At 32.2% G+C, this 27,599-nt stretch overlaps 1 protein-coding gene across 1 annotated transcript in view; it reads left to right on the plus strand.

Moving 5' to 3' along the window:
• Positions 1–27,599, plus strand: part of LOC129230447 (transient receptor potential cation channel subfamily M member-like 2) — an 88,580-nt gene that overhangs the window by 25,784 nt on the left and 35,197 nt on the right. The window contains 9 exon segments of the mRNA XM_054864846.1: positions 13,085–13,212; positions 14,356–14,547; positions 17,520–17,848; positions 20,915–21,167; positions 21,696–21,789; positions 22,175–22,235; positions 24,385–24,598; positions 24,671–24,814; positions 26,165–26,395. Coding sequence (XP_054720821.1) covers positions 13,085–13,212; positions 14,356–14,547; positions 17,520–17,848; positions 20,915–21,167; positions 21,696–21,789; positions 22,175–22,235; positions 24,385–24,598; positions 24,671–24,814; positions 26,165–26,395 — 1,646 coding nt within the window.

Genomic DNA, 27,599 nt, shown 5'->3' on the forward strand with positions numbered 1-27,599 from the left:
ACTTACTCGGCTCGGACGCGGAAAAATGCTTCTCGCTTTTGAAATTTCAATCCTTTTGCATCTTGTAAATATGTTGATGTTTTCCACAATTAGAAGTTATTTTAGTATATGCTACTTTAGTTTAGCTTATTTTTCGTTTGATTTTAATAACTAACGAAGGAAATATTTTGGAAACCATAACAATAACATTGAGCTTATTCGGACTTCGCTGAAAATTGCATCTCGCGTTTGAAATTTCAATCCTTTTGCATCTTGTGAACATTTTGATGTTTTTGGCAATTTGAAGTTATTTTGACGTATGTTTCTATAGATTGGCTTATTTTTCGTTTTATTTCAATAGTTAACCAATGAAATATTTTGGAAACCATAACAATAACATTGAGCTTATTCGGACTTCGCGGAAAATTGCATCTCGCGTTTGAAATTTCAATCCTTTTGCATCTTGTGAACATTTTGATGTTTTGACAATTGGAAGTTATTTTGACATATGTTTTTATAGATTAGCTTATTTTTCGTTTAATTTCAATAATTAATGAAGGAATTATTTTGGAAGCCAGGGCAACATTGAACTTACTCGGATTTCGCGGAAAAATGCTTCTCGCGTTGGAAATTTCAATCCTTTTGCATCTTGTAAATATTTTGATGTTTTCCACAATTGGAAGTTATTTTGACATATGCTACCTTAGTTTAGCTTATTTTTCGTTTAATTTCAATAATTAACGAAGGAAATATTTTGAAAACCATAACAACATTGAGCTTATTCGGAATTCGCGGAAAATAGTTTCAATCCTTTTGCACCTTGTAAACATTTTGATGTTTTTGACAATTAGGAGTTATTTTGACATATGCTACTATAGATTAGCTTATTTTTCGTTTAATTTCAATAATTAACGAAGGAATTATTTTGGAAGCCATGGCAACATTGAACTTAATCGGATTTCGCGGAAAAATGCTTCTCGCGTTGGAAATTTCAATCCTTTTGCATCTTGTAAATATTTTGATGTTTTCCACAATTGGAAGTTATTTTGACATATGCTACCTTAGTTTAGCTTATTTTTCGTTCAATTTCAATAATTAACGAAGGAAATATTTTGAAAATAATAACAACATTGAGCTTATTCGGACTTCGCGGAAAATAATTTCAATCCTTTTGCATCTTGTAAACATTTAGATGTTTTTGACAATTGGAAGTTATTTTGACATATACTACTTTAGATTAGCTTATTTTTCATTTAATTTCAATAATTAACGTAGGAATTATTTTGGAAACCATGGTAACATTGAACTTACTCGGACTTCGCGGAAAATTGCTTTTAATGTTTGAAATTTCAATCTTTTTGAATCATGTAAATATTAAAATATTTTGCCCAATCGAATGTTATTTTCCCATATTCCAACTTAGATTAGCATGTTTTAGGTTTAATTTAGTAGAAAATAAATAAATTTATTTTATAGGAAGCATGCCAACATTGAACTTGGTTCGTGAAAATTTGCTTCTCTGAGCTTTCAATCGTTTTGCATCTTATAAATATTTTTATATTTATGGCAATTAGAAGTTATTTTGACATGCTACGTCAGATTAACTCGATTAAATTTTTACTTAAATAACTAAAAAATTAATATTTTTTGTGTTGTTTAATTCAAGCTTATTTAGTTTTCCAAACATAATTTTGATTATCATTAGCTTATTTTTGGTTATTACTGTTTTTTTGTGTGGGAGGGGGAGGGGTATTAAATTTAAACAATTGAGCACATAACATTTTAAAGTAGCGTCTGTATATGAAACAAAGTTGAATTATGTAATTATATGAAGTTGAATTTGTACATCATTTCATTGTCATGATGCCTGCTGCTGTTGTTGTCGTGTGCCAAGTAGGCTGGCAATTTGAGGTGCACTGCTTCACTTTTCCAACTGTAGAGTAATTTGGTGTGAAGTCCGACTTCTACAGTACACACATGCCATAAGGACCCGTTTATGGGGGACAAGGACAGGAGAGAGAAAGTACGTCCATGCCCGAGCCGGGATTCGAACCCGGACCTTCCTATCGCAGTCACACTTCTCTGACCACTAGACAAGGCAGGCGGCATGATGCCTGCTAAAGGGGGGAATTTGTTCCCCCCCCCATAAAAGTTCAAAGCACTCATGGCCCTGCAATCATGGATTTTTTTTTTTAATGTAAGCTTTATGATTCTTGAAAATATACTTTGAATATGAAAATTGCAAAACTATGCCTCATGTGATCTGCTTCTCTTTGTGATTGAGAATTTCAGACATTTTTAGGGAAACTTTCAATACAGTAGATCTGTTTGGTGTGTGATGGATTCATATCGGTGGAGAAGGGATATAAATGCTATTAAAGAAGCATTACAATACAGAAAAACACAAAAATAATTTTAAACTATAGAAAGATGAAGCACAGCTTCATCTATCCTTCAGTGAGACTACCAGCATCCCTGATTCAATTCAAAATGTATCATTACGCCCATTTAGTTCTATGGAGGCTGCCTTAAGTGCTGCGCTAAGTGCCTCCCCCCCCCTCCCATCCAAATGTTTGTGTAAATAATATTATTCAATGGATAAAAAGATCAGTTGTGCAGAAGGTGATAAAGGAATTGTATCATTAAAAATCAGTAATATGGTTAATTAACAAATTATTTTCAGGGATTTAGCAGCAGGCAGCTAATTTGCCTTTTGATGCTTCCTTGTGTTTAAATGAATGGTCCTCTCAAGATCCTCTTTTTAATCCTAACTGGTCCTCTTTAGTCCTCTTTTTGATTGAAATTGGTCCTCTTTTACCCTTTTCTAAAACTAAAATGTGTTGGGAGCCCTGCATTAGTTTTTAGAAAAGTGAAATTTTATCTGCACAATTGCATTCGATCCTCATTGATTTGGAGGCTTTGGTATGAACTTAAAGAAACGGTTTTGATTACTAAAATGCAGTTTCCTAACGACTTCTCATTTATTTATTTTGAAGTAATTTAAAAACCTATTTTAACTTAAATTTTCCAAAATGCATGTTTTTGTAAACAAGTGCAAGGTTCTATTTATTAATTTTTTTTATGAAAGTAGTAAAAACTAACCCCCTCCCCCTCACTTTTTGTACTTTAAAACTTTGGGACAGTGGTGGCCACCAAGTTTTTTAGGTCTGGATTATTTTGCTTTAATGACCAAATATTTCTAAATCAAATATATATTTTACTGGGTGTCCTTCAAAGTCATGGGAAATCGTGGATTTCAACTATGATCGAATTTGGTACTGAAAAGTCAGGATTTTCAGGGGGGAAAAATGGTCAAAAAGTATCATATCAGAGATTTTTCTGAAAAAAAAAACACAGTATACATTTAAATTTTTAATTTCCATACATTTAAATTTTTACCTGAACACTTTTTTCTAGAAAAGAAAAGGAAATTCACAATAATTTCTTTTTCACAAAAATAAAGAAAATTCACAAAAAATATTTTGCTTTTTCGCATAACGGGGACTTAAAAAATGAAACCTGGATTGACCCCTGATATTACTGTGACATGTGACTTTGATTTCAGCATAGCACATGTTTCAACAACTTATAAAACTTTAAGTTTGGCTTTTACTGCATTGTCAAGTGATAACATAAATTAGAACAGAACTTCAAGAATTTCATTCTACTGTACAGCTTGCCCATCGCAGTATCGGATCATGCAAAATCTTTCATTAAAAATTAGATTAGTGACACAACTATTTTAAGAAAGATTTGTGTTCATCTACAAAAAGTTTGGTCTATTTTTTTTTATTTTTAAAGAAGTATGCCTTAATATGTTTAGTACAAATTACAGTTTTACGCTCTTTTACTGTTTGTAAAATTGATTTTGTGTGTATTTTTAGACTTATTTATGCGTATGTATTGCACTTATGTCAGGTAGTGTAATTACATGTTTTTAATCGAATAGTAGTATTGCATTTTGAAAAAAAATGTCGAACTGGCGAGCTTTGTTATCGAAATTCCTGTATATCCTTTTTTTTTTTCAAAATATTCCTATATTATTTCAAAAAATTCCTATATTGTTTGCAGAAAATTCCTATATTTTCCATCGAATTCCTATATTTTTTTCAGAAAATTCCTATATTTTCCTATATTTTTGTTGGCAAATGTCACTTCTATCCCTGTGATCATTATTCTGTCGTTTCCATCATTTTTTAGAAATAGACATGGATCTGCAATACTTTGAGAAAAATCTTCATTCTTTAGAATTTCTTCAATTCTTTTATTCCAAGCTCTAGCTGCTTGTTTCAATCCATATATTGCTTTCTTCAATTTGCAAACCTTATCCTTATGCTTTGGATCGACATAACCTTCCGGTTGTTTCATGTACAAGTCTTCTTCTAAATCGCCATGAAGGAATGCAGTGGTAAAGTCAGCGTGTCTCACTTGCATTTTTTCGTATGCTGCGACTGCTAGAAAGGTTCTGATTGTTGTATATTTCACTGTTGGGGCAAAAGTGTGTTCATAATCAATTCCAAATTTTTCACTATAACCTTTTACAACAAGGCGCGCTTTGCAATGTGTTACTATACCGTTTTCATTCTTCTTCAGCTTAAATACCCATCGATTTCCAGTGGCTTTCTTTCCAGGTGGAAGATCAACCAACTCCCAAGTTTTATTCCGGGACATGGATTCGATTTCTTCATTTATTGCTTGAAGCCAATTTTCTTTTTCTGCTGGATTCATTTTAACTACATCTTCGAAATTTTCAGGAACATTTTTAATTTCATCGGCAAGAAATCCTAAGCGATCTTGTGGTTTCCCTTTGGTTTTTCTTTTTGATCGCCTAGGCTTCTCTTTGGGTATTCGCTCTTTTTCAGATGTCATTTCAATTCATCCACAGATTTATCATCATATTCTTCATTTTCGAGTGAATCTTCGACTGGTGGAGGAGATGAAATTTCAACGCTATCAGTTATCGAGCAGTCTTCGATAAATTTTACGCTTCTACTGTCAATTATACGATTTCCACCGGTATATATTCTGTATCCTTTAGAACGTTGATCATAACCAACGAAAGTTCCTTCAACTGCTTTCTCATCCAACTTTCTTCTGTTTTCCTTGTGTACGTAAGCATAGGCTGTGCAACCGAATTGTTTCATATGAGCTAAATTAGGCCTTCTTTCCCTCCAAAATTCATATGGCGTCTTCTTGCAAGCTCTAGTTGAAAGTCTGTTCTGAATGTAATTTTTTAGTAATAATAGCTTCACCCCAAAATTGATTTGGTAGTTTTCACTGGGACAGCAGGCATCTAGTCATCTCTGTAAGACTTCTGTTCTTTCGCTCACTAACTCCGTTTTGAGCTGGTGAAAACGGAACGCCGAGTTGATGTTTGATACCGTTACTAGATAAAAAATCTTCATTTCACTATTTATGTATTCACCGCCGTTATCAGTTCGGAGAGTTTGTATAGTTCTTCCAAGCCTGCATAGTCCTTTAATTTACAAAGAACTTCACTCTTTTTAGCAAGTAAATATATGACGGTGTATCTAGTATATTCATCGATAAATGTGACAAAATAATGCTTTCCACCAATACTGGGAGTGGGCATAGAGCAAACGTCACTGTGTATAAGTTCCAGTGCTTTACTTGCGCGCGCATTAGAAACTTTTGGATATGGAAGTTGCTGCATTTTATTTTTAATACATTCTGGACAATTGTTACTATGACAACAATTATCCAATTTAATTCCATCAGCAAGATCTTCGCATACGAGTTGCTTGATTGCGTCATAACTCCTATGACCTAATCTTGAATGCCATACTCGGATACAGTTTTTATTTTTTCATTCAACTGCAATATTAGCGTTTTCTGAGTGTCTATTTAAAACAATTTTGTATAAACTGTCATTATCGGAATGCGCATGCATAATTATCTCATTATTCTTTTTCACGAAACAGTGTTGTTTTTCGAAAAGTACAGAGAATCCTTTGCTTGTTATCTTTTTCACGGATATTAAATTACTTTTTAATTCTGGAACAAAATAAACATTGGTCAAACTGATATTTTGCAGACCATATTCATCATTCAAATCGAGATTTACAGTTCCAATGGCCTTTGACTTCAAAATTCTTCCATCCGCTAGAACTATATCAGCCAAAGATTTGTTATAATTTAATTCCGAAAATAACACCTCATCAGAAAACATATGGGAGCTCGAACCAGAGTCCATATAAAGAACAATTTCATATGTTTTTTGTTCAGAATAATGAATCGGATTCGCAATAAAGTTTCTTTCGGTTAACCTTGAGAGATTTTGATCAGGGCTGTGGAGTCGGAGTCGAAGAGTCGGAGTCGGACTGATTTTGGGATAAAAGAGTTAGAGTCGGAGTCGTTAGAAAACATGCCGACTCCGACTCCGGGCTTCTTTTTTTCTTTCCTTTTCACTGACTCTCCTTGCATTTTTTAAAAACTGATTACCAATTGGTTCGATTACATGTATAAAAAGATACTAATGAGAAAATAACTGCCATTATGGCAATTAGCTAGCTTGAATACTTACCGAACTTTCTGTAGCCGTCCCCTAGTTTGCTTGCTTTTTAACTTAACTAATAGCAACTGTCAGCAAACGGTTTTGTTGCCTAACATTTTCAAGTAATCACTTTCAAATAAAAATGAAATATAGTGTTTTGTTCGATCTCACTTAAAAAATAGTAAAAGAAACGTAACAAATTAGTAAGTCGACACCCGTAGCTAAGGTTGAAACGTTTAAGTGTGATCGGCAAATTCAAAGAAGTTCTGGCGCGAAAGCACGAATCCAAAAGATTCGATGAAATAATCTAATGATTTTTTCTTTATTAAGACTATTTCTGTAAGCTTGGTTCTCACTAAAAAGTATGGAACAAAATAAGTAAATGATTTCTTGATTACAACACTCAAGAATTGCAGTTAATCTTAAAATCTTCATATTTAGGTTGATTCTAAAGCAGCCAATAAAATTTAAATTAAAAATTTAGCAAAGAAGAAATATAGGTATAGTAAAAGTTATTCGTACAAATTTGTATACCGCCGCGTTTTATGTAAAATTAGCTCCTGACGTATATGTGCCCTATTTTCGTTGAAATTTTTTTGATGAAATATAATTTAAAATATATTCGTGAAAATTTTCAGAATTAAAGTATTAATATTTTTTTATAAACTCTGAAATTAACTTTGGGTGTCATCGACCAGATGGGTGTCACCCGTGGCAAACCACCCCCTCTCAAGAACTTGGATTTAGAAAAAAAGGTTTTTTTTTTCTCTCAAGTTACAGCTTTCAAAAATTGAAAGCACACGATTTGATCAATATCTATTTGTTAAACATTAAAGGTGGGAAAATTACAGATAATCCTTTTTAAAAATTTTAAAAGGGATTTTTAAGTCATCTCACTTTTTAACTCGTAACTATTGGAAAGTTTGATTTTTAAATTGAATTTCTAACGTTGTATGGCGTCTTGGGTTTACAATAAAAAAAAAAAATGCGAAATTTTCATAAAAAGGAATTAATATTTCAATCTGTGTTAAGAGGTTTTCCCCCTTCCCTTGAATGGAGAGAGGGAGTTGAAAAAATACAATTAAAAAAATCAAAAAAAAATCGGAGTCGGAGTTGGAGTCGGAGTCGGGCGTTTCAAAATCCAGGAGTCGGGGTCGGAGTCGGCCATTTTCTTTCCGACTCCGCAGCCCTGATTTTGATCTACTGGCGCCGCAAGAGGGGGGGAAGATCTTCGTGTGATTTACGAGATTTTGTAGAGTCGGCGATCATGCAATGTTGAGCAGGTTTTCCGCCATTTTTGGTTCCATGAAATTCCGATTTCTTATTATTGGAATCGACTTTATTTTTGTTTTGCAATTTAAAACATCGATCGTGTGCGTGACTGTAACTCTTGCAAAAGCTACACAATGTATTCGAATTCTTATTATTATAATTTCTTGCATTAATTGCAGTTTTAAAAGCAAATGAAGCGTTAGGATTTCTATCCGCTTGTTACTCTATTCTTCGATTATATTCATCTGTTAGTTTCGTTTTTACTAAATCCGATGTTATAAGTGCTTCATCTCTTGCTTCTAAAGCGGTGATGAGATTGTTGTAAGATTCGGGAATCGAAACTAATAAAAGAGCTGCTACATGTTGATCTGGGATATTTTCACCGATAGCTTTTACAGGGTGGCGACAGATCAGGGAGATCATGGAAAAGTCAGGGAACTTTATTAATCAGGGAAAAGTCAGGGGAAAATCAGGGAATTTCGAAAAAATAACAAAAAATCGGGGAAAATTGATTTTATGAAAAAAAAATTTCTTGCTTTGCAAAATTAAATATCCTAGTTCTCTATACATTTTCTGCCAATTATCTGTTCAAAAAAAAAAAGTTAAAATTAATGTGGTGCGATTATACACTGCTGCATATTTGTGCATCTTTTTTCCTCAACGTCAAAGTATTGCATCTTACTTATTAAACACAGGATGACCTTCCTAAGATTGCTTCTGTGTCTGTAAAGTAGTTTATTTTACCTAGCTCTAAGTTTGCTTTCACGCTTTCAATACTACGTAAAATAAACAACCCTACAGGCAAAGAGGAAACCGTCATTAATGCCTTAGCTCCTTTGCCTTTATTCCATTGTCTCGAAGTAATAAGCGTATCGTAATCAAGATTTCAAGAAGAAATCTTTGTTTTGTGAATTAATACTGATAAAAGCTTAAAAGTTATTACTTCTTCCCGTTTTTTATGTAATTGCTGAAATTGAACTTTGAATCAAAAAAACTTTGTTTTTTGCCGTTATACTATTTGCTGTCACCGCAGATTAGAAAGGTTTTCTTTTTTTCAGGCTTAAATGATTCTTTTATTTTAAAACCAAGTTGTATTCTTTTATATATTTTGAAATTAACCAATTGTTTTTTCCCCCTTGCATTTTAAAGCTGTTTGTTACAAAAGCAACCTAAGATTTTTTGCGATACATACTGAAATCATTTGAAATAGAGTTAACTTGTGCACTTAAGTAAATATCTTTATTTTTTTTATTGTTAAAATGCTGTAATCATTCATAAAAACCTATGTTCTTGATTAGAGAAAAGCTCCCTATGAATGGATTGCATAAATATGTCAATTAGTTATATAAGAATAACTACATTGCTTCTATTATTTCGCTATTACTTGTTTTTTTTTTTTTTTTTTTTTTTTTTTTTTGCAACAATTATTATACTGTTTGAAAATTTAGTTCAAAATAATTTCAATTACTTTTTAGTTCTATCATAAATACACATATGTTTTTTAAGAGTGATTTTAATAGTTTCTTAAAATTCTTATGCTAAGTGGTTACTGGAAGTAAAGTATTTTTTAAAAATTTTATATAATTTTCTATATAGAAAAATTTAATATCTTGTTTTGTAGGGTGTTTTTCCAAAAAAATTGACTTGATATGTTTTTTTTAACACTTTATGAAAAAAAAACAGCATCTTTTTAAAATTATATCTTTAGTTCAACAACTTTACATAACTTAAAACGTTTAAAATACTGCATTTTATACAAACATAGAATGGATTTCAAGCAGAGCAGCAAAGAAAGGAAACCATTATCATTGGTAATGTAAATCAGGGAAATTTGATAAACCTAATCAGGGAAAAGTCAGGGAACTTTTTTCACAGTTTCTGTCGCCACCCTGTTTTAGTCTTTCGACTAAATCTGTCATGTGAGTTATGTGTTCGATCATATCAGCATGTTCAGGCATCTTTATAAAATATAATTTTCGCAACAGATATAGTTTACTGCTTAAATTGGATCGTTCGTGTATCGTTTTTAATTTTTGCCATGTGCCGGCAGTTGTTGTTTCATCTTTTACGTGAATAATTTGTGAGTCGTCTATACATAAATTAATTATAGCTCGCGCTTGTTTATCTTTCTTTAAAAATTCAGCATTAGGTTCAGCGGGCGGGGGCGTATCAAGAAGATCATCCAGCCTGTCATGCATTAAGAGCATTTGAATCTTGAATTTCCAAGTGGCATAGTTGTCGGAATTCAGTTTCGTTATTTGAGTGGAATCTTTAAAATTTGCTTGAGCCATATTTAGTATTTTCTTATTAAACATAGTTCAATAGAAAATTATATATACAGTCCTAACTTTGTTCAGAACTTCAACATATACACTGTTAAAGAATATCAGTCTCATAATCAATGTTGTAAGGAAAGGTTGGCTTACCTTTTCTTATCCCGATAGGCAGCGGTGTGATAGTTGAGTTTTCTGAATGCATTAAGAACAGTCAATAGACGAGTAGACGAAAACACGTAAAGATATAATTAGGAATGACTAAAAACTAAATGTACACATATTATAAAATATATTCCATACGGCACAAAAACAGATACACACACAACATCTAGAGAACAAAAAACAACAAACTATTGAAGGGGGAAGAATGGAATTGTGGGAAGGATAAGTATGACGTCAGAGTGACCTTGGTCTTTCGAGATTGCATTATGCTGAAATGATTTATCTATTTGAATATATGATTAGAGTACAACAGTTTTTTATCAGATATTTTTGATTTTACGCTGTTGTGAATGACGATTCCAAATGGATGAATCACGCAAATAAAAAAAAATATACCTAACAAACTGCTTGTTTTGCCCAATATGGTACACATGGAGCACAATGTTTAACCTTTTTCAGCAATTTTGTAAATCACCTCAAGGTAGCGATTGGAGCTCTGGAGTAGCGAATTCAATATAATCTCATTGTTCCCAGGGGTGCCAAAGCTTTAATTTTTCTCAAGGTCTTCGATTTTCAGTAGAGATCTTGAGCTCTTAGGATTTTGTTGGAAATTATTAGGTTTTGAGCTTTATTCATTAAGCTATTTAGTGAATATTTTAAAAAGCTATCGTAACATATTTGCCAATTTTACAGATTTAGCATAAAATTTAGGCATTTTAGCTGATTGTTACTCTTTTACACACTTTTCCTGATTCTTTTGTGCTCCCAATTTTGTCGCGCCTACTCGAAACTTTCTATCCAGTTGCATTGAAATCAGGGTTTGAAAAAGCCCTGCCCACCTGGGTTTTAGATATATACCCGGGTTTTTGATGAAAACCACAGACTTTTTTTGGGTTTTTCAAGAATTATTTTTAACATTGCAACAAACTACTGCTTTGCTACTTTTACTTTTCATGAAGCTGTATGTAATTTTAAACCATACACCTATTTTACTCAATATATTGTAACAAATGTCAAAAGTAAAGGAAAAAAAATATATGACTTAGAAAACAGTTTGATATTTATATGGAATATAATCAAAATTATTTTTTCTATGACATGACTATTTAGAAGGGAACATTTTCTCCTATTCAGAAACAAATTGAGACCCTAAACCTTGGGAGAACATTGGACTTGTGTTCAGTCAGTCCATGCCTTAATCAGAGCCTGCTATTAATAACACATAATATTTTTGCTGAAATACAATTTTTTTGCTAAGCAATCTAAAGTGGACGTTTTTTTCATGCACAGGCTATGAAAAGATTATGGTGAAAAGGGGGTTAAAAAAGAAGCTTTTCCATACTAGCCTTAGGCATAATTTTTCTTATTATGTCTTAAATCTTTCCTGTTTATCTGTATTGTAGTCCCACATCTATTCATAACATAGGCATATATAGCAAATTTATGGCAATAGTATAACTTTCAATTCCCCTTCATGTTTTATTGTATATTTTTTAACTTTTTATAACAAAATTATTGCTATCCCAAATTTTTTATGTGGTCCTTTCAACTTTGTAACACATGGGCAAAACTGCATCTGTATAATTGCATCCGGACATTATTTTTGGTTTATTTGTTTTATATCTTCACAAATAATAATTTCAACTGATGATTGCTGAATTATAGGCGCACCAAACATTTGCTTTTAACAGTCGAACCTTGATATCTCGAACCTCTTTATCTCAAAACCCTCGATGTCTCGAAAAACATTTTCCCCCTGCATTTTCTATAAAAACCCCTATGTATTTTCCATAGTTATCTCAAAATTTATTTTTAGAAACCCTTGATAAGTCGAAATTTTTGCACAGAAGCAATTTTCAGTTTTTGTTTTTCTTTGGCAATTTTTGTAGTAAAACCAGTTCCAGGGACCAGTTTTCATCTCTCTTCTTGAAAACTTTGTGATTAGGGGATTGAAGCAAGATAATAGTGGATGTTGGTATGAAAGTGGTGCTGTGTTTTCCCCAGAGTTTAGAATCTTTGCATTTCTCTCGAACATGTTGCTGTCCACTTTGAGGAAAGGGGTTGCCAGTCAGTTTTCAAGTGGAAACGGAAAATACGTTCCTCATTTTCATCGTTCTGATTTTTTAACTCCTACAAAATGGCTGTTGAAAGCTTTTTGAATATGGGCAGCTACTAGTTAAAGATAAGAATTTAAAATTTTTAGGTTAAAAACCATGTTGAAATTGTTGTCCATTTCAAAATCTCTTCCTGTGCACTTTCAACAATTATAAAATTTCAAATCTAGTAAAATATTGAAAACTACTTTATTGATCATAATTCAAAGCGGTCTGTCTCATAGTACATATATAAACGCATATAGCGTACGTGTGTAATTTTGAGAGTTTCTAGTGTAATTTTTTTAAAACCTTAATAACTCAAAAACTCGATATCTCGAATTTTTTTCCCGTCCCGAGAGATTGGAGATATTGAGGTTGTAATGTATTTGGATTAAAAAGAGTTCCAACTCCTGCATAGATTGCAATATATTATAGTAATCTAACAAACATATTTGCGTACTTTGCATGTTGATCTGACACCGTTGCAACTAAACTATAAATGATAAAGGGTTTGTTTAAAACAAAATCTTATAATTTTGATACTAAGTATTGTTTTTGACTGTAATAAAAGGTAAGTCTGCTTATTTAAGAATTTATTTTGCTTATTACTTGGATTATCCGGGTTTTGCTTTATCCAGATTGCCTTTGATTCCAGTTAGTCTGGATAAACAAGCTTGTGTTGTATTTTCCAAATAAATATCAAAATAAATAATGCACATTAAAAATAAATAAATAATTAAATTTTGCTTAATCTTTCAATTTAAAATTTTTTATTAAATTTCCAGCTCAGAGGGCAGACAACACCAATTGGCATGCTCAGATGCAAAAAGATCTTCATCTAACATTAGATTGGAACAGTCCACATGTCGCTATGTCTGAAGTTTTCCTAAAAGATACGTCTGATAAGTTTAAAGTAAGCGAGACCTTTTGTTTTCTGTTCAGAACTTAGTATTTTTGTCACTTATGTTTTCGTTAATGGCAGGTGTTCTAAGCTTGGGGGGGGGGGGGCTAGAGGACGTAGAAGAACGTCAAGAAAGTCATTAATGCATCACCAAAATAAAGTTGAAAAGTAAAGCTAACTATAAGTTACTTAAGAACCTTCATTCATAAAAACTTTTACCTGGAGAATGTGATCCAGCTAGAAAGTTAAAAAAAAGTGTTTATAATTATAAAAAGAATAGTATGTTCAAGTACCTCTTTTGAACATTTGACATTTGCCACCCTCAGACACCCCTGTACCTACCAATTGCTAGGTTTATCCGTTTTAACCCTTTTCAAACAGAAAATGTTGGGGGGGGGGAGGGGAGGAATGGAAGAGATTTATAATGTACAAAATATTAAATCTGGGTCTTTTTAAGTGTCCCCTTTATCTCTGATGCTCCAGGCAGTGACCCCACCTTGCCTGCCCTTATCGCTGGTCCTCCAATCAACATCCAATTTTGACACTGAATTTTCTTCTTAGTAGCTGAAGACGCAAAATTAATGAAAATCCATTGATATGATGAAGTTGTGACTGCTAAAAATTTACTATTGCTAATTACATATGTTATTAATAACTCCAATTGCGAAAAGTGGTTTCATTCTGTAATGTATTTATTTTGTCTGTGTCGCTCCAATCTATTATCTTCACTAATTTTGATGTGATTTCTATTATCTGAATTTTCCATCATCAATCTAGTTTAATTACATAAAATAATCAAGGTTTAACTTCACTTCATTACATTGCTTCTTTGCCGAGAGAGTTGGCAAAGGGTATAATTTATATTTTAAAAATATATATAATTGACTGTTTAGTATAACGTGCTGGCAGGAGATTGGCAGTGAAAGTATTGACTGTGGATGAAATTCTTAGAAGGGAAAATTTAAAAAAAAAAAAAAAACTTTTTTTACTTACAGATTTGTAATTTTTCTAAATTATTTTTTTATCATTTATATTTTCCTAATGTAACCAAATTAATTTTTACATTACTTTGCTAGTTATTTAATTTATGCTTTAGTTTTTTCATTAAATGTTATAAAGTTGTAAAACTTTTTTTTTTTTTTTTGTTTCTCATAGATTGACAAAAGTGTTTTTGAAGAAGCTCTAACCAGACGGGATCGAGAAGATTTTATTGATCTCTTCCTAAATCAAAAGTTTCAAATTCACAAGTATCTGACACCTAGGAGACTGAGAGTGTTATTTGCCAAATCTAGGAAACAGGAGTTTTTTAAAACTGTGTGCTGGGAAGGAGTTCTAGGACATGGGTTGGTGCGTATGCAGGGTGAGGGGATAATGTGTTATAAAATATCTTTAAATTCTGGTTGATTAAAGAGCATTTTTATGCATAATGTATTTTATTCTTTCCAAAGTTGTTTTTCTTTAGTGTGGAACATTGCTTCACAGTGATACATAACTTAAAGCAACATTTTCTTTTCTTTCTTTCTTTTTTTACAAATAATTTGTAGAGAAATTCACTGTTTTTGGATTATTAAAATTTTTTTCATAGAATAAGGTCAAGTTTTGATATCTGCACTGCTGGCCCTACAAAATACAACATGAAGGAGTAGTTGGAATGAAACAAAATTTTACACACCTGATGACAACATTGATATTCAAAAGTTATTACAATATCAAAGCAAAGTGCTCATTTATTACTGGAATAATTAATTAAACCCGAATTAATATAAGTTTAAGTACCCTGTTGAGCCACCTATAGCATGCCTATTCCTTCTTGGTGTTGTATTTTGTGTGACCAGCAGTTTATATATATTGCATAATCTAATAGTTTGATATTCGGTGTTTAGCATCGAAATATACTATTTGTGTTTAGGTATATCAAAACCAGGGTTGCGGAGTCAGAGAGAAAGAAACCGGCTCCTACCCTGGAAATTTTTGAGCCTTCAACACTGACTGCTTTACCCCAAAATCATTGACTCTGACTCCGCAAGCACAGGCAGATTTAAGGACTTAGAGGGAGAAATGGCCGACTCCTACTCTTAAAACTTGAAACCTTGTACCCCTTTACCCCAAACATCAGTATGACTCCGACTATGCAGTCATGAACAAAACAATCATTTTGCTATGTAACATCAATGTTTTTTCAAATTTATTAAAGTCCAACAAAGTTTTACAGAGCTAATTAAAATTTTCTATAGTGCTCTAATGAACAATTTAATCTTCTTTACTGCTCCTTTTTTTCCCCTAGCAATATTTTAAATAAAAAAGAAACTTTTTTTTTCATTTAAAGTGCTTACTGTGTAGAAATGTCCCCCCCCCCCCCACACCAGTTTTTTTTTTTTTTTTTTGGCATAAAATCAAGATTGGCATAAAATTAATTTTAAGATTGTTGCTTTTTTTATATCCTCTTTTTCTATTAGTCCTTGACAAAGAAAACACTAACATTTATAGATTGCTTCCATTTTTGCTAGTATTGAAGCATTCTACCATGGGAAAGTAAAAGGCAGTATCTGCAGAAGTGAGTTTTTGAGACATTTTAAGAAACATGTTTTGGATTCAATACCAACAGTAGAGAAATGTTGGAATTAAGACTTATTTTTTGCACTTTTTTCAGAGGAAACAAAATAAGTAAGCTTGTACTAGATTGAGTTGAAAGTTTTTTCATATTTTCACTTACAAAAATACTTGACGGCACCTGCTCACGAGCCCCAGTTAGTGGAGGTGTCAATTGATGGTACTTTGGGAAGTACCAAGTTCTGCGGATCATGCTCGGGTGCTAGAACTGGGCTAGTGTTAGATAGCTTCCAGCAAAACTTCATTATTGACAACAGATGGCCGTCCAGATCTTGGTTTCTCTTCAAGGGCCGTATTACCTTCCCTGAAACGCAAAAAACAATTTTGAGCAGTGCACTCATTTACAGAACCTGGGCCCTCAACATCATTATTTTCTTTTGCTGCTGCCCGTTACGTTAAGACCTTTTTTCCAGAGGAAACGCAAAATAACACGAATTGCTAGCTTATCATCCGCCATTTCAAGAGACTACAACGATGACACAGGTGCGAGAAATCACAGCAACTGATAAGGATTATCTAGGTCAAACTCCGCTCGACCATTTTAGATCAGCTGCGCATTAACTGTAATTTGTATATGTTACATTCAGACCTGCCAATCCAGGACAAGGAAAATAAAAAAAAACTTTTGACTCAACCTGGTACAATAAAGCTAAAGAACAATAAATGACAAAAATGCAAAAAAAAAAAAAAAAGAAATTTGCTGTTACTGCCCTTTTTTTTTTGTCTACAGAAGCATTAATATCTGTATAAAAAAATTAAAATTTAATAAATGAAATTAAGTATGATTAATTATTTTTTATGTTAAAGATTTTAATTTTATTAGATTTAGACATCTATTCTGAACCCAATTCATGTAAGCAAAGTAATATATCTTCTAACATTCAAAAAAAGTCACGAATTTTTGTCGTTTTGGAAAGGAGAATTGTAAATACTCAATACTAGTTAAACCTAAAAATGACAAAATTTGTTTCATTATATTTCATGGTATCAGAGCAAAAGTAAGACATCCAAACCTGAAAACAACAGTAAGATATGCTACTGTTGCTTTGAGGCAACAATTTATTCTTTATTTGTTTTTGACTCCAACATTTAATTTGAAATTGAAATCCTGCATAATTTTCTCATTATTAAGAAGTCAGTCTTAAAAAATAAATTATTTTATGCAGTTCATTTTCATATGTATTTTGCTTTTGTCTTCATGTTTTAAGCTGCAAATCTTATCTATAGATCAGACTGGATTGATACCAAAAGGGATGATAGTTAAAAAGTAATAAATAATCTGTAAATAAGTGAAGCCTGCAGAAAGTTCAGATAAATTAGCTTTTTATTTATTTTGTTTTATGTGATCATATTTAAGGGAAAACTACTCATTACCTCATGATTAAAAAATAAATTACTCTTAAATAACAAAAATAGAGGGAGATTGTTTATTTATTTCTTTAGCAATCATCTAATTTTTCAGTGTTTTTTTTTTAATAGTTTTCATAAAAAATAAGTTTTTTTTTAAAATCTTTTTATATGTTTCTTTCTTTATGCAATCCTTTTATTAACTTAAAAACTAACTTTAAAACTTTGGGATCCCCCCCCCCCCCTTTTTTTTAACGATTTCTGTCTTGAGAATTTTTGCAACTTTCACCGCTGTATGTATCACTACAAGAAAGTTTAATATTTTGTATGAAGCTTATGATCATATTTACTTTTTGTTGCAGGCAATGAAGTTTGGAAAAAGTTTCATTGAATCTGATTTAAACTTGTTGATTGAAATATGCACGGGTTTCCATAACTTCATTAATACGCAAGAAATGTCTGTCAATGCTATGGGAATGTATACAGGAGATCCTTCTTCAGCAGAGCGTAAATCGTTGAGCATATTAATTCTCTGGGCAGTCTTTACCAATAAGCCAAAACTTGTCAAACTGCTATGGAGGCATTCTGAGCAACCCATACATGTTGCATTGATTGTGTCAATGATCTATGAGAATCTAGAACGCTTTGTGAATGATCAAAACTTGCGCCAAGAGCTTTCTTCTCTTAGCAGGTTTGTTTGGAATTTTTCATACTGTTAATTTTATTTTTGGTTTTTTAATGATCATTTTTTTCTTCTTATTCAAATATTCCTTGGAAGTTTGAGGTTTCTGAATGAGTCATAAAAGTGGAACCCTATTTTTGCGTTGTCCGTTTTTTATGTTATCCCGCTTCCCATGTCATTTTCTGCTGGTCCCTAAAAAAGGATATTATGTTAAAATATTTCAGATTTTATGTTACTCTTTTTCAGAAAGTATGCTTAATAAATTTTTCTACAAACGAATCAAAATAATTTTTTATCTTCAAGACTTAAGACTTTCTTTCAAGATAAATTTGTTCATAGCTGTGAGAAGCTGCCCGGAAAATCTTTTTGTTCTGTCTTATTGTCCTGTGTCAGGACAATGAGATTGTGTCTTATTGTCTGTCTGTCAGTCTTCCTTTGCAATAATTGAGGACCAAAGCTGCTAATACTCTTCTTCTTGAAAATCTTCTAGAAGTCAATGACTCGTGTATTATTTCATCACATCACAATTTTCTTCAATACTAGCCGACCCAGCAAACATTGTTCTGCTGTATAAATATTTTCTAGTGAATATTTTGGTTGTTAATCAAAAATAACCAAGGTATTGTACGTTTGTGGGGATGAGATCATTGACAGAAAGACGAATGGAGCACTGCATACGATGATTACCGATTTAAAAAATATGTTCATTTTCTCAATACAGTAATACATACGCACACACACACACACACAGAGACAAAATGTTTGTATCGTTCAAAATTTGGCACGCACTGCTTTTTACACAAATGCAGAACAAAATGTTAACGAGGCTCCGGCAAAACATCTGAAAACTCTCAATGATTAAAAAAAGATTTGTTGCCATCTTCTATTTGTCTACAAATAAAATGTTTGTAATTAATTTATGCAAGGCTTTAACAATGATTTTTAACAATAGTTTTTAAAATGATTTTCGACAATTGTTTTTAGAATGAGTTTCAACAATGGTTTTTTCAATGATTTTCAAAAAAAAAGTTCTGGATAGGGCACCTTGATTACCTAGTGGTATGATATATACTTTACAACCTATTCTCGTACCTACCAAATACACATAAAAAGTTTCATAAAAATCTGTCTAGGCCATTTCAGAGGAGTTCAAACATTAACACCACGACAGGAGATTTTTATATATTAGATTTGAAAATTTTTGTTGCCATCTTTGGTTTGTCTACGAATGAAATGTTTAATTAATTGGCTTTTACAATGATTTTCAACAATAGCTTTTACAATGATTTTCAACAATGTTTTTTTCAATCATTTTCAACAATGGTTTTTACAATGATTTTCAACAATGGTTTTTACAATGATTTAAAAAAAACATTCTGGATAGGGAAACCCTGATTACCTAGCAATATCAAATATTATTTATGTCCTTTTCTCATACCTACCAAATACACATAAAAAATTATATGAAAATTGGTCGAGCCGTTTTGGAAGAGTTCAAACACTAACACAGAGTGACAGGTGATTTTTATATATTAGATTTAACACCTGCTTCTGATGATATGAAGACAAAGAAAAAATAATGGATGATGTCCCCACAGCTGATCAAGTCATTCAAAGTATAAAAAGTCTAGAATAATTTTTATTTGCAAATGTCATCCAAGAAGCAAATTTGCAACCAAACCAAGAAGTAAATTTACAAAAACTGTTAGTATAAAATTAACTGCAAATGAAATTGTCTAAAAATAAAAAGTAATTATTGCAAATTTTGTCCATTAATTCATTGACCCTGTGGCACGACAGCACGTGAGGCCCAAGGCCTACTGTGCTCAACTCAGTTACCCTGACCAGGGGCTCTGGGGTGCAAGGCAGATGTTCCGGTTAGGTGGTCAGCTTAACGCGGAGCCCTCAGTGTTTGTTTCCCAAGTACACTTGGTACTCATTTTATTGACCCACTGAAGGGATGAACGGCTGAGTCAACCATGCCCAACCCGGGAATAAAACCCGGGCCTATAGAGTGGGAGCGCTAAGCTCTACCACTGAGCCACTGGGCTTCATTAATTCATTGGCTTAGAGTAAATTTTGATGCAATATGCTTGGTTTTTAGTCCTACCCCCAATTTTACGTTTTACCGCTTGGTAAACTTTTTATCACTGGTCTGACAGAAATGTAAAATCAGGGTTCCACTGTAGCTCAATAACAATTAGATCTGTCTTTTTTACTTATTTTTTTCATTTTTGAGGGAGCTTGTGATGGATTTAAGTTTTTCTTTCTAAAGTAAACAAAGATGATATGAACATTTAAGTGACTTATATTATTTCAATCATTAGTTTTTTAACTTTTAAATGCCTCAAAGTTACTATAAGATATCCAAACCTGGGAATTACAGTAAGATATCCTACTGTTACTTTGTGGTGACAGTCTTCTCTATTTCGACAACGTTTTTGCAAAAAAGAGAGACATTTGATAATACAGTGAAGTTCTATTTATCTGGCCCTTGGTTGCGTGGGTTAAATTGTAAATTCTTTTTTAAAAATGTATATTCACATAAAATTCAACTTTTGATTATGATAAGTATGCCAAACATTCGCTTTTAATATTGATTTATTGTTCTGCTCCTCCACAGATTGAGCAATACAATATAGTAAAAACCTGAACTATTAATGGTTAAGGGTTTGCGTGGCCATATTTCATTTAAAAGCCAATGTGTTTGCAATAAAAGACTGGAGTGACGAAAAGAAGATAAAAATTCTTTGCCAAGAAATGATGCAAAAAATTATTTTTTAATTTTTTGATGCAATGTAAACAATTCTATGCAATGTTGTTTTTAGTCGCAGTAAATGGAAAGTATACCAACTTAAGAATTTGTTTTGCATACGCCTTACTAACTATATTATCCGGTTTTTCGATAATCCAGATTGCCTTTGTTCCCAGTTAGTCTGGATAAACGAGATTGTACTGTACATCTTTTCAAAAGGTTTTCCATAAATATGCTTGTCATTGAGTTTGTTATTAGTCTTTCTCATGTATAATGTCTTTTTGAAAAGGTTATACATGTATACCTTTTTTTTTCCCCAGGGAATTTTCAGAAATGGCTGCAGGGGTGTTAGATGCTAGTAATCAAGATTCATCCTGTAGAGCTTATGACGTGTTAAGTGAAGAAAGTTCGGATTGGTCATACAAAACTGCTGTCGACATAGCTGCAAATGCCAAAAATCGTACCTTTTTATCCCATCCTTGTTGTCAAAAATGGCTCTCCAATTTGTTCTTGGGTAATATAAGGATTCGTGATGTGACTTGGGGCGTAGTTACATTTCCCCAATGGCTAAAGGTATTATATTTCATCCTATATATAGAAACAAAACATTCAAGTAAATACCCAGTGTTAGAACTACCAGGAATTTTAATACCATTCAAGTTTTTGAAATGATGTGTTGCAAGTGTGTTTTACAGAAGTACCCAATATTTATGTTTTTTATATTACTGCTAGATATATTCGCACGGAGATGCCCATGTTAAGAATTTTTAAAGGAAGTCCTTTGAGTTCATAAAAATCTCCTCCCTAAATTAAAAGAAATCCTTTTGTTTGACAGAAATGCACACATCTTTTAAACTAACTTAAACTATGATATCATGTCTTGTAATTCAATCATGTTAATTTTTTTTTTTTATTGTGTGAGGGAAAAGTTAATATCATCACCTCAGAACAACAGTAGGATATCTTAGTGTTGATTCCAGGCTCTGATGTCTTACTGCTGCTCTGAGACAAGGATGTGCTGTATATGGTCACAAAGTGCAACTATGATATTTTACTCCATAATTTTCCTATATACCTGATTTTCTTTTTATTTATTTTTAGGTCATTCTATGTGCTTTTCTAATATTTCCTATGTATATCTGGATACGATTTAAAACAGAGCCTATGCAATCTTGGGATTTGAATATTGCTTCAGGTAATAGAATAATTCACTCTAAAGTTGTTTCAAGAATTCCTTCACTGCTATACTCAAATAGCCAAAAAAACTTAAGCTCTTTTAGCTAAGACTTTAGCATTGAAGAAGGTACTTTTGTGCTGGTGACAAAGGTGCTGGTTTCAACCTTTGAAAAAAAAAATTTTTTTTTTCTTGCATGCAAAATTTTATTTGTGCACTATTACCCTTGTTAATTTTGTTCTATATTTGATTCTTGCATATATTTCTAATTGATCAATAATCCAGGAGGTTGACTCTTGGGTATTTAATTGAGCAGTGTAAAATATTTTCTGGAAAAAGTTTAACTTTTAGTAACTTTTATTGAACTTTTGATGTGTGAAATGCATTAGTTGTTCATCAATTGCAGATGCAGAGTCTGATGATGAGAAAGATGTAACAGATGGGGATGAAGATGCATTGATTAATGAGCAAATGTATGAGAAGGATAGTGAAACTGTTCAGTGAGTATATAAATGTTCCCATTGATGCAAATATTACTCTAAATCAGGCCCCTCTATTCAACTTTAGCCGGGGAGGGGGGATGCAAAAACATACTCAATGCATATTTTATAATCATTTTTTTAATCCACTTTTTAGAAGGATTAATCTCTCGAAGCCTGGAGGCCATTGGCCCCTTTTTAGCCTTCTAAATAATTTGGCCTGCTCTAAACATAAGATTATGCTTTCAATAAATTATTTTTTTTTACTGTTTTTGAGTATTGTATTGTGTACATAGGCGTGTGCACGGGGATCACCAGGGGTACCGTGGCACATAGAAATGAAAGTAATACGAAAGTGGTTAAAATTTTATTTTTATGTTCATTAATTTCTTACCTCATACGCTTGAAAAACATGTTTTTACTCACAATATTTGAAAATTTTTCTCAAGCGAGCAAATATGGGAGCCTTTCCAAACGCAATTTCAACCTCCTGGTACAGTGGTACCATGGGCACCCATATGCAAAATTGTAAGGGAGGGCTCAGATATTTTAACCATGGTTTAGCATGATATTTTCCCCTATGAAAACCAATTTCAGGACAGATTGGAGTCGTTAAAATTGGACATTGTTAATTACTTATTTGTTAATGGCTGGAGAAGAAATTTTTACATTTTTGCAAAGAAAAAAAATACTAAAAACAAGAAAGTTCTAATTTCTAAGAGGGGGCTCGAGCCCCCCCCCCTTGCCCCCCTATATGAGCGCTCTTGATGGTACCTCCATTTCTGAAGCCCTGAGCACGCCTATGAGTGTGTAATATGTTAGTTTTAAAATTTTGTTGAAATATAAGTTATGAAAGAGGGGGTGGGGGAGCCTGTGTCATCAATTTCTAAACTTTTTTACAGTGACATAGCTATGAAGAAGTAAGAAAGCCATATGTCCAATCCCACCTTTTTTTTTTTTTTTGAGTCAAAGTTTTCTACCACTTTTATTATGAAAGATGTTTTTCATACATCAGGAAAGCTCAGGAATATATAAATATTATCTATTATAAAAGTTTATAGAAAAAAGTCTTGCTTAAAAGTGTAATATCCAGGTCTGAGACATGAACTGGTATATATTACCCCTTAAATTCTTAAACATGTTTTTAATGCAATACTATTTTGTATATAAGTCTAATTTTGGTTAATGTTCTTCAACCAGTGGTGAAATATGCTAGAAAAGTAGATATTTTATCATTCATGGAATATCTTAAACCAATTATGCTACATGGTCTAATTGTTATTTTATACTGCTAATGTAATGTTTTTTCGTAACCAATACTTTTGTTACTGTGTTCTTGTTTTGTTGTACTATTGCTTTCTTGTCTTCAAATAAAGTGAAAAACCAAAGAAGAAAGAATTAATGATATAATCATTAATTTTTTCTTCTTTGGTGTGCAAGAATAATGTTAGGAGCTATTTTAAGTGCTCTGATATTTAACTCATTGTATGAGAATAAGTGATATAATAATAAATATATAAGAATCAAACAAATTTTTAAAAAACATTTAAGCTTACATTTTTTATTCCTGGTTCAGTAGTTTATGTTGACTTTAAATTGAAATCTTCAGCATCATTTTTTATGTAATTGGTTTTTACCACCAGTGCTGTAATTGCACCTTTTCAACCATCATTTAAATACAAATGAGGCAGCGAGAAGCAAAGGGATGTAAGTGGACATGTTCAAGTTTTGAGTAAAACTCGTATAAAGATTATGTCCTAGGTAGACTTTCATTGATTTTTTTTTCTTAATCATGCTGTGCAGCATCACCTACCAGGGCTTCTAGTACCATCTCTTGCCCCAAGACAGAGGAGGGGTTCACCTACCATTTGTTCTGGTTATCTCCAAATTTTTAATTTTTCCACTTGCATCCCTTTGTTTCTCACTACCTCAAATGAACTAGAGCAACTGAAAAATTATTATTTAAAAGTTACATTAATTTTGTTAAATAATACTATCTTAAGGATCGAATTAAACATTTATTTTACTATTTTAGTTAATGCCTCGTTCTTTCAAAAATTAATTCATAATTCAGATAATTTTAATATCTAAATTGATATGCTTTGGTATTGAGATAATTTTTGTTGTTTCCCTTAATTTCAAAAAAAAAAAAAACTTTTTTTAGGCCTCGCAACAGTATAGTATATCTGAAAAATCAAAACAAGGCATTTGATTTTGGCCATGGTTATCATAGAGAACAAGTTGCTACATTATTACGTGAAAAAGAAGTTTTTGTTCATTCACCACCTCCAATCCATCGCATGATATATCTCATGTGGAGTGCTCCAATTACAAAATTTTGGACATTCCAAGTAAATACTTTTAATCTTTTAGTTTCATTTTGCTTTCATTGCTTATCTGTTACTAATATTTATATTTTTCAGATATTTTATATGATATACCTTGGTTTCTTCAGCATGGCAGTTTTATGGCCATCTTGTGGAAACAAAGAACTTGACATCATTGTTTGCTCATGGACTTCATTAATAGTAATTGAGTATGTTCGACGTACATATATTTTATACAAGGTATTAATCAACTTGATTTAATTTTTATTTTTCGTTCAGTTACTTACTTCTATCTTCACTCATTCCAATGCAGTTTTATTAAGTTTTTTTTTCTTTTTGGGGAGGTGGGGGGGCTACCAAATTTTATACAATTGTGCGGCAAGTTTTTCTCTCCCCCCCCCCCAAACCTTTTTGTTGACTTAGTTGAGATCGTCATAAGCAATAAAAGTCTAAATGTGAATTTTCCACTCAATGAGTTTTTTTTTTATTTTAATGTACATAAATTGCCAACTGCTCTGCAAACATCCTCTAAGGAGAATACAGTGCATTGAAACAAGTCTAGGGGTAGACATTTTGCTGCCAATCCATCGAAGACACGTTGGATACTGATGTACTCATACTCCTAGTATAGACTAAACATCTTAAGTGTCTACTTGTAAAGCACGAAAAGGTCATCTACCTCTGCCTGTCTCCAATAAATCTGGAATTTTTCTGAAGTACCAAGAGTTTGGAGAAGGTACTTTAAACCAAGCCCGTCATTTCAGAGTTTTTTTTTTTTCTTTTTTTTTGGGGGGGGGGGGAGGGGGGGCAAAGTGTGCTTCGTACATTTTATAGGAAAAAAACACCAAAATGCACATTTACATTATGTTTTTGAAATCGAGGGGGGGGGGGGGCTTTGATTGCCCAAATGACAGGCCTGCTTTGAAAATGGCATAAACACCTCTCTAGCAATCAATCACTCTGATGAGATATTATCAATAGGATTGGCAGTGTGGTTGGTCTGCCACCTCATTGTTTGCTACACCAACATGAGAAGGAATCCATTGCAAATGAGTCTTGTGGCAAAAAGGTAGCCTGCGGAGAAGATCAAAAATATTCAGGCTAGACCTTTAGTCAAATTTGAAGACGTTTATAGGTATTGGATTGACTTATGACTATCAGTAAGGATCCATATGTCTGAAAAAATTTCATTATTCATACAGTCTATAGAAGATAGTTCCTCTCAATGTCAGTAAGTGCAATCAAAATAGAGGTGAAATATCAGTATTTCTGAACTGCATCTTAATGCAATTATCTGGGAGCTTAGTTTCCTCTCCCGGTGGTGCTGGAATTACCTTGATTGCTATCTTAGTGAATTCGTCAGATCATTTCAATAACCATTTGTTTCAGAAACTTGCGATGATCTTCCTGTTTATTGACAGTACGAAATTGAGCCAAAATGATCTGGAATCGTATGTTAAAATTACAGCCAAACTGATTAGAAAATTTCTATTTCTTTATTGTTAATGTTTTTACTTTTAAATGCATTGGATGTTTTAAATACTTTGTACATGGTCTGTTACATATTATATATTATTTTTTAACTTTCAGAAATATACTAGTGTGCCTCTCTTTTTCAAATGTGTTGAAATACTTCTCATCATTGTGTTCATTGTGCTATACGTCTTAGGAAGAATTTTAAATGTTGGTGTGATATTTAGTCCTTATACTGGGAAAGTCATTCTTTGCATTGGATTGCTGTACTTTTTTTATCGATTGATTGCTGTGTATCTACCTATTTCGCCAACACTAGGACCACTGCTTTATAGAGTTCGTCTGATGGTAATGCATTTGCTTTCTACTCTTAATCTCGAGTATTAATTCACTGTCAACTTACTTTTCAGTACTTTTATGAATAGTTTCATACTCAGAAGAATGTCTACATTGTAGATTTAACATTAAGTACTCAATATTAAAATATTCTTCCACTAGGAAAATGCTTTGGGAATGTCACCAAAGTATAAATACTGTTTATGTCAATCCATAAGCATATTTAGTCTCTGACCTCAAAACTCCATAATGTAATGTTATGCAAAGTATTGGAGAAATTTTTCTTTATGTCCATATTTTATGCTTTTAGATTTTTAAATGCTTATTTCTGATTATATTTTTTTCTATTTAAAATACATGGAGATGCGTTCTTATAAAAATTCAATATTCAAAATAATTAGTAAACAAAAAAAAAGATTAAATTTTTGTTTTTAATTCATTTTTATACTACTGATTTCTCTAGAGCCCATGATTAAATTGCTCAATTGTAATGTGCCCTTTTAATTTCTTTATATAAGGTAAAGGAAGTGTATTCACAAAAAAAAAATCCCACTTAAATTTTAACTTTATTTCAATTTTAAGCACTCCAAATTAATTTTGACTAGTGTTTTTGTCACACCTGTGAATACGAACTTATGGACAGCTGAAATAATCATTTTAAATTTCCCTGAATCCATTTTAACAAGTTTTATCACATAACTCAAAAATGGTTAACTGGAAGGTCTAAACTTTGTGTTTGTAGCCTCTGTATAGTGCTTGAATATGCTCCTCCCTCTTTGGTTGCAATCAGATGTTTGGACATCCTTAGGCACTTATATATTTGCATTTATTTTGCACTACTTAAAAAGGGTTAGGTCGTAGAAGGTAGAAAATTTCAGATGAAGGACGTGTACAGTACTGTGAAACCTGTGTAAGTAGATTACGTAAAGGTTGTTTTTTATGATATAGGACTCATTCCCAGGGTTCGTACCGGTCATGAAAATCTTGGAAAGTCATAGAAAAAAATAAGCAAATTTCAAACCTGGAAAAATCATGGAAAATTGAAATTTTTATTCAAAGTCATGGAAATTTATTTGAAGTCGTGGAAAAATGTCCTGGGCAAAGATAAAGTAACAATAGCTAAAAAAGCATTAGAATTCTTGAGTGATTTAACAGTATTGCATATAAAAGCCAAAACTGGATAATTGAACGATTCCAAAAACAAATCTGAATTTTG

Source organism: Uloborus diversus, chromosome 9 (genome assembly GCF_026930045.1).
Source record: "Uloborus diversus isolate 005 chromosome 9, Udiv.v.3.1, whole genome shotgun sequence".
In the NCBI taxonomy this organism is placed as follows: Eukaryota; Metazoa; Arthropoda; class Arachnida; order Araneae; family Uloboridae; genus Uloborus; species Uloborus diversus.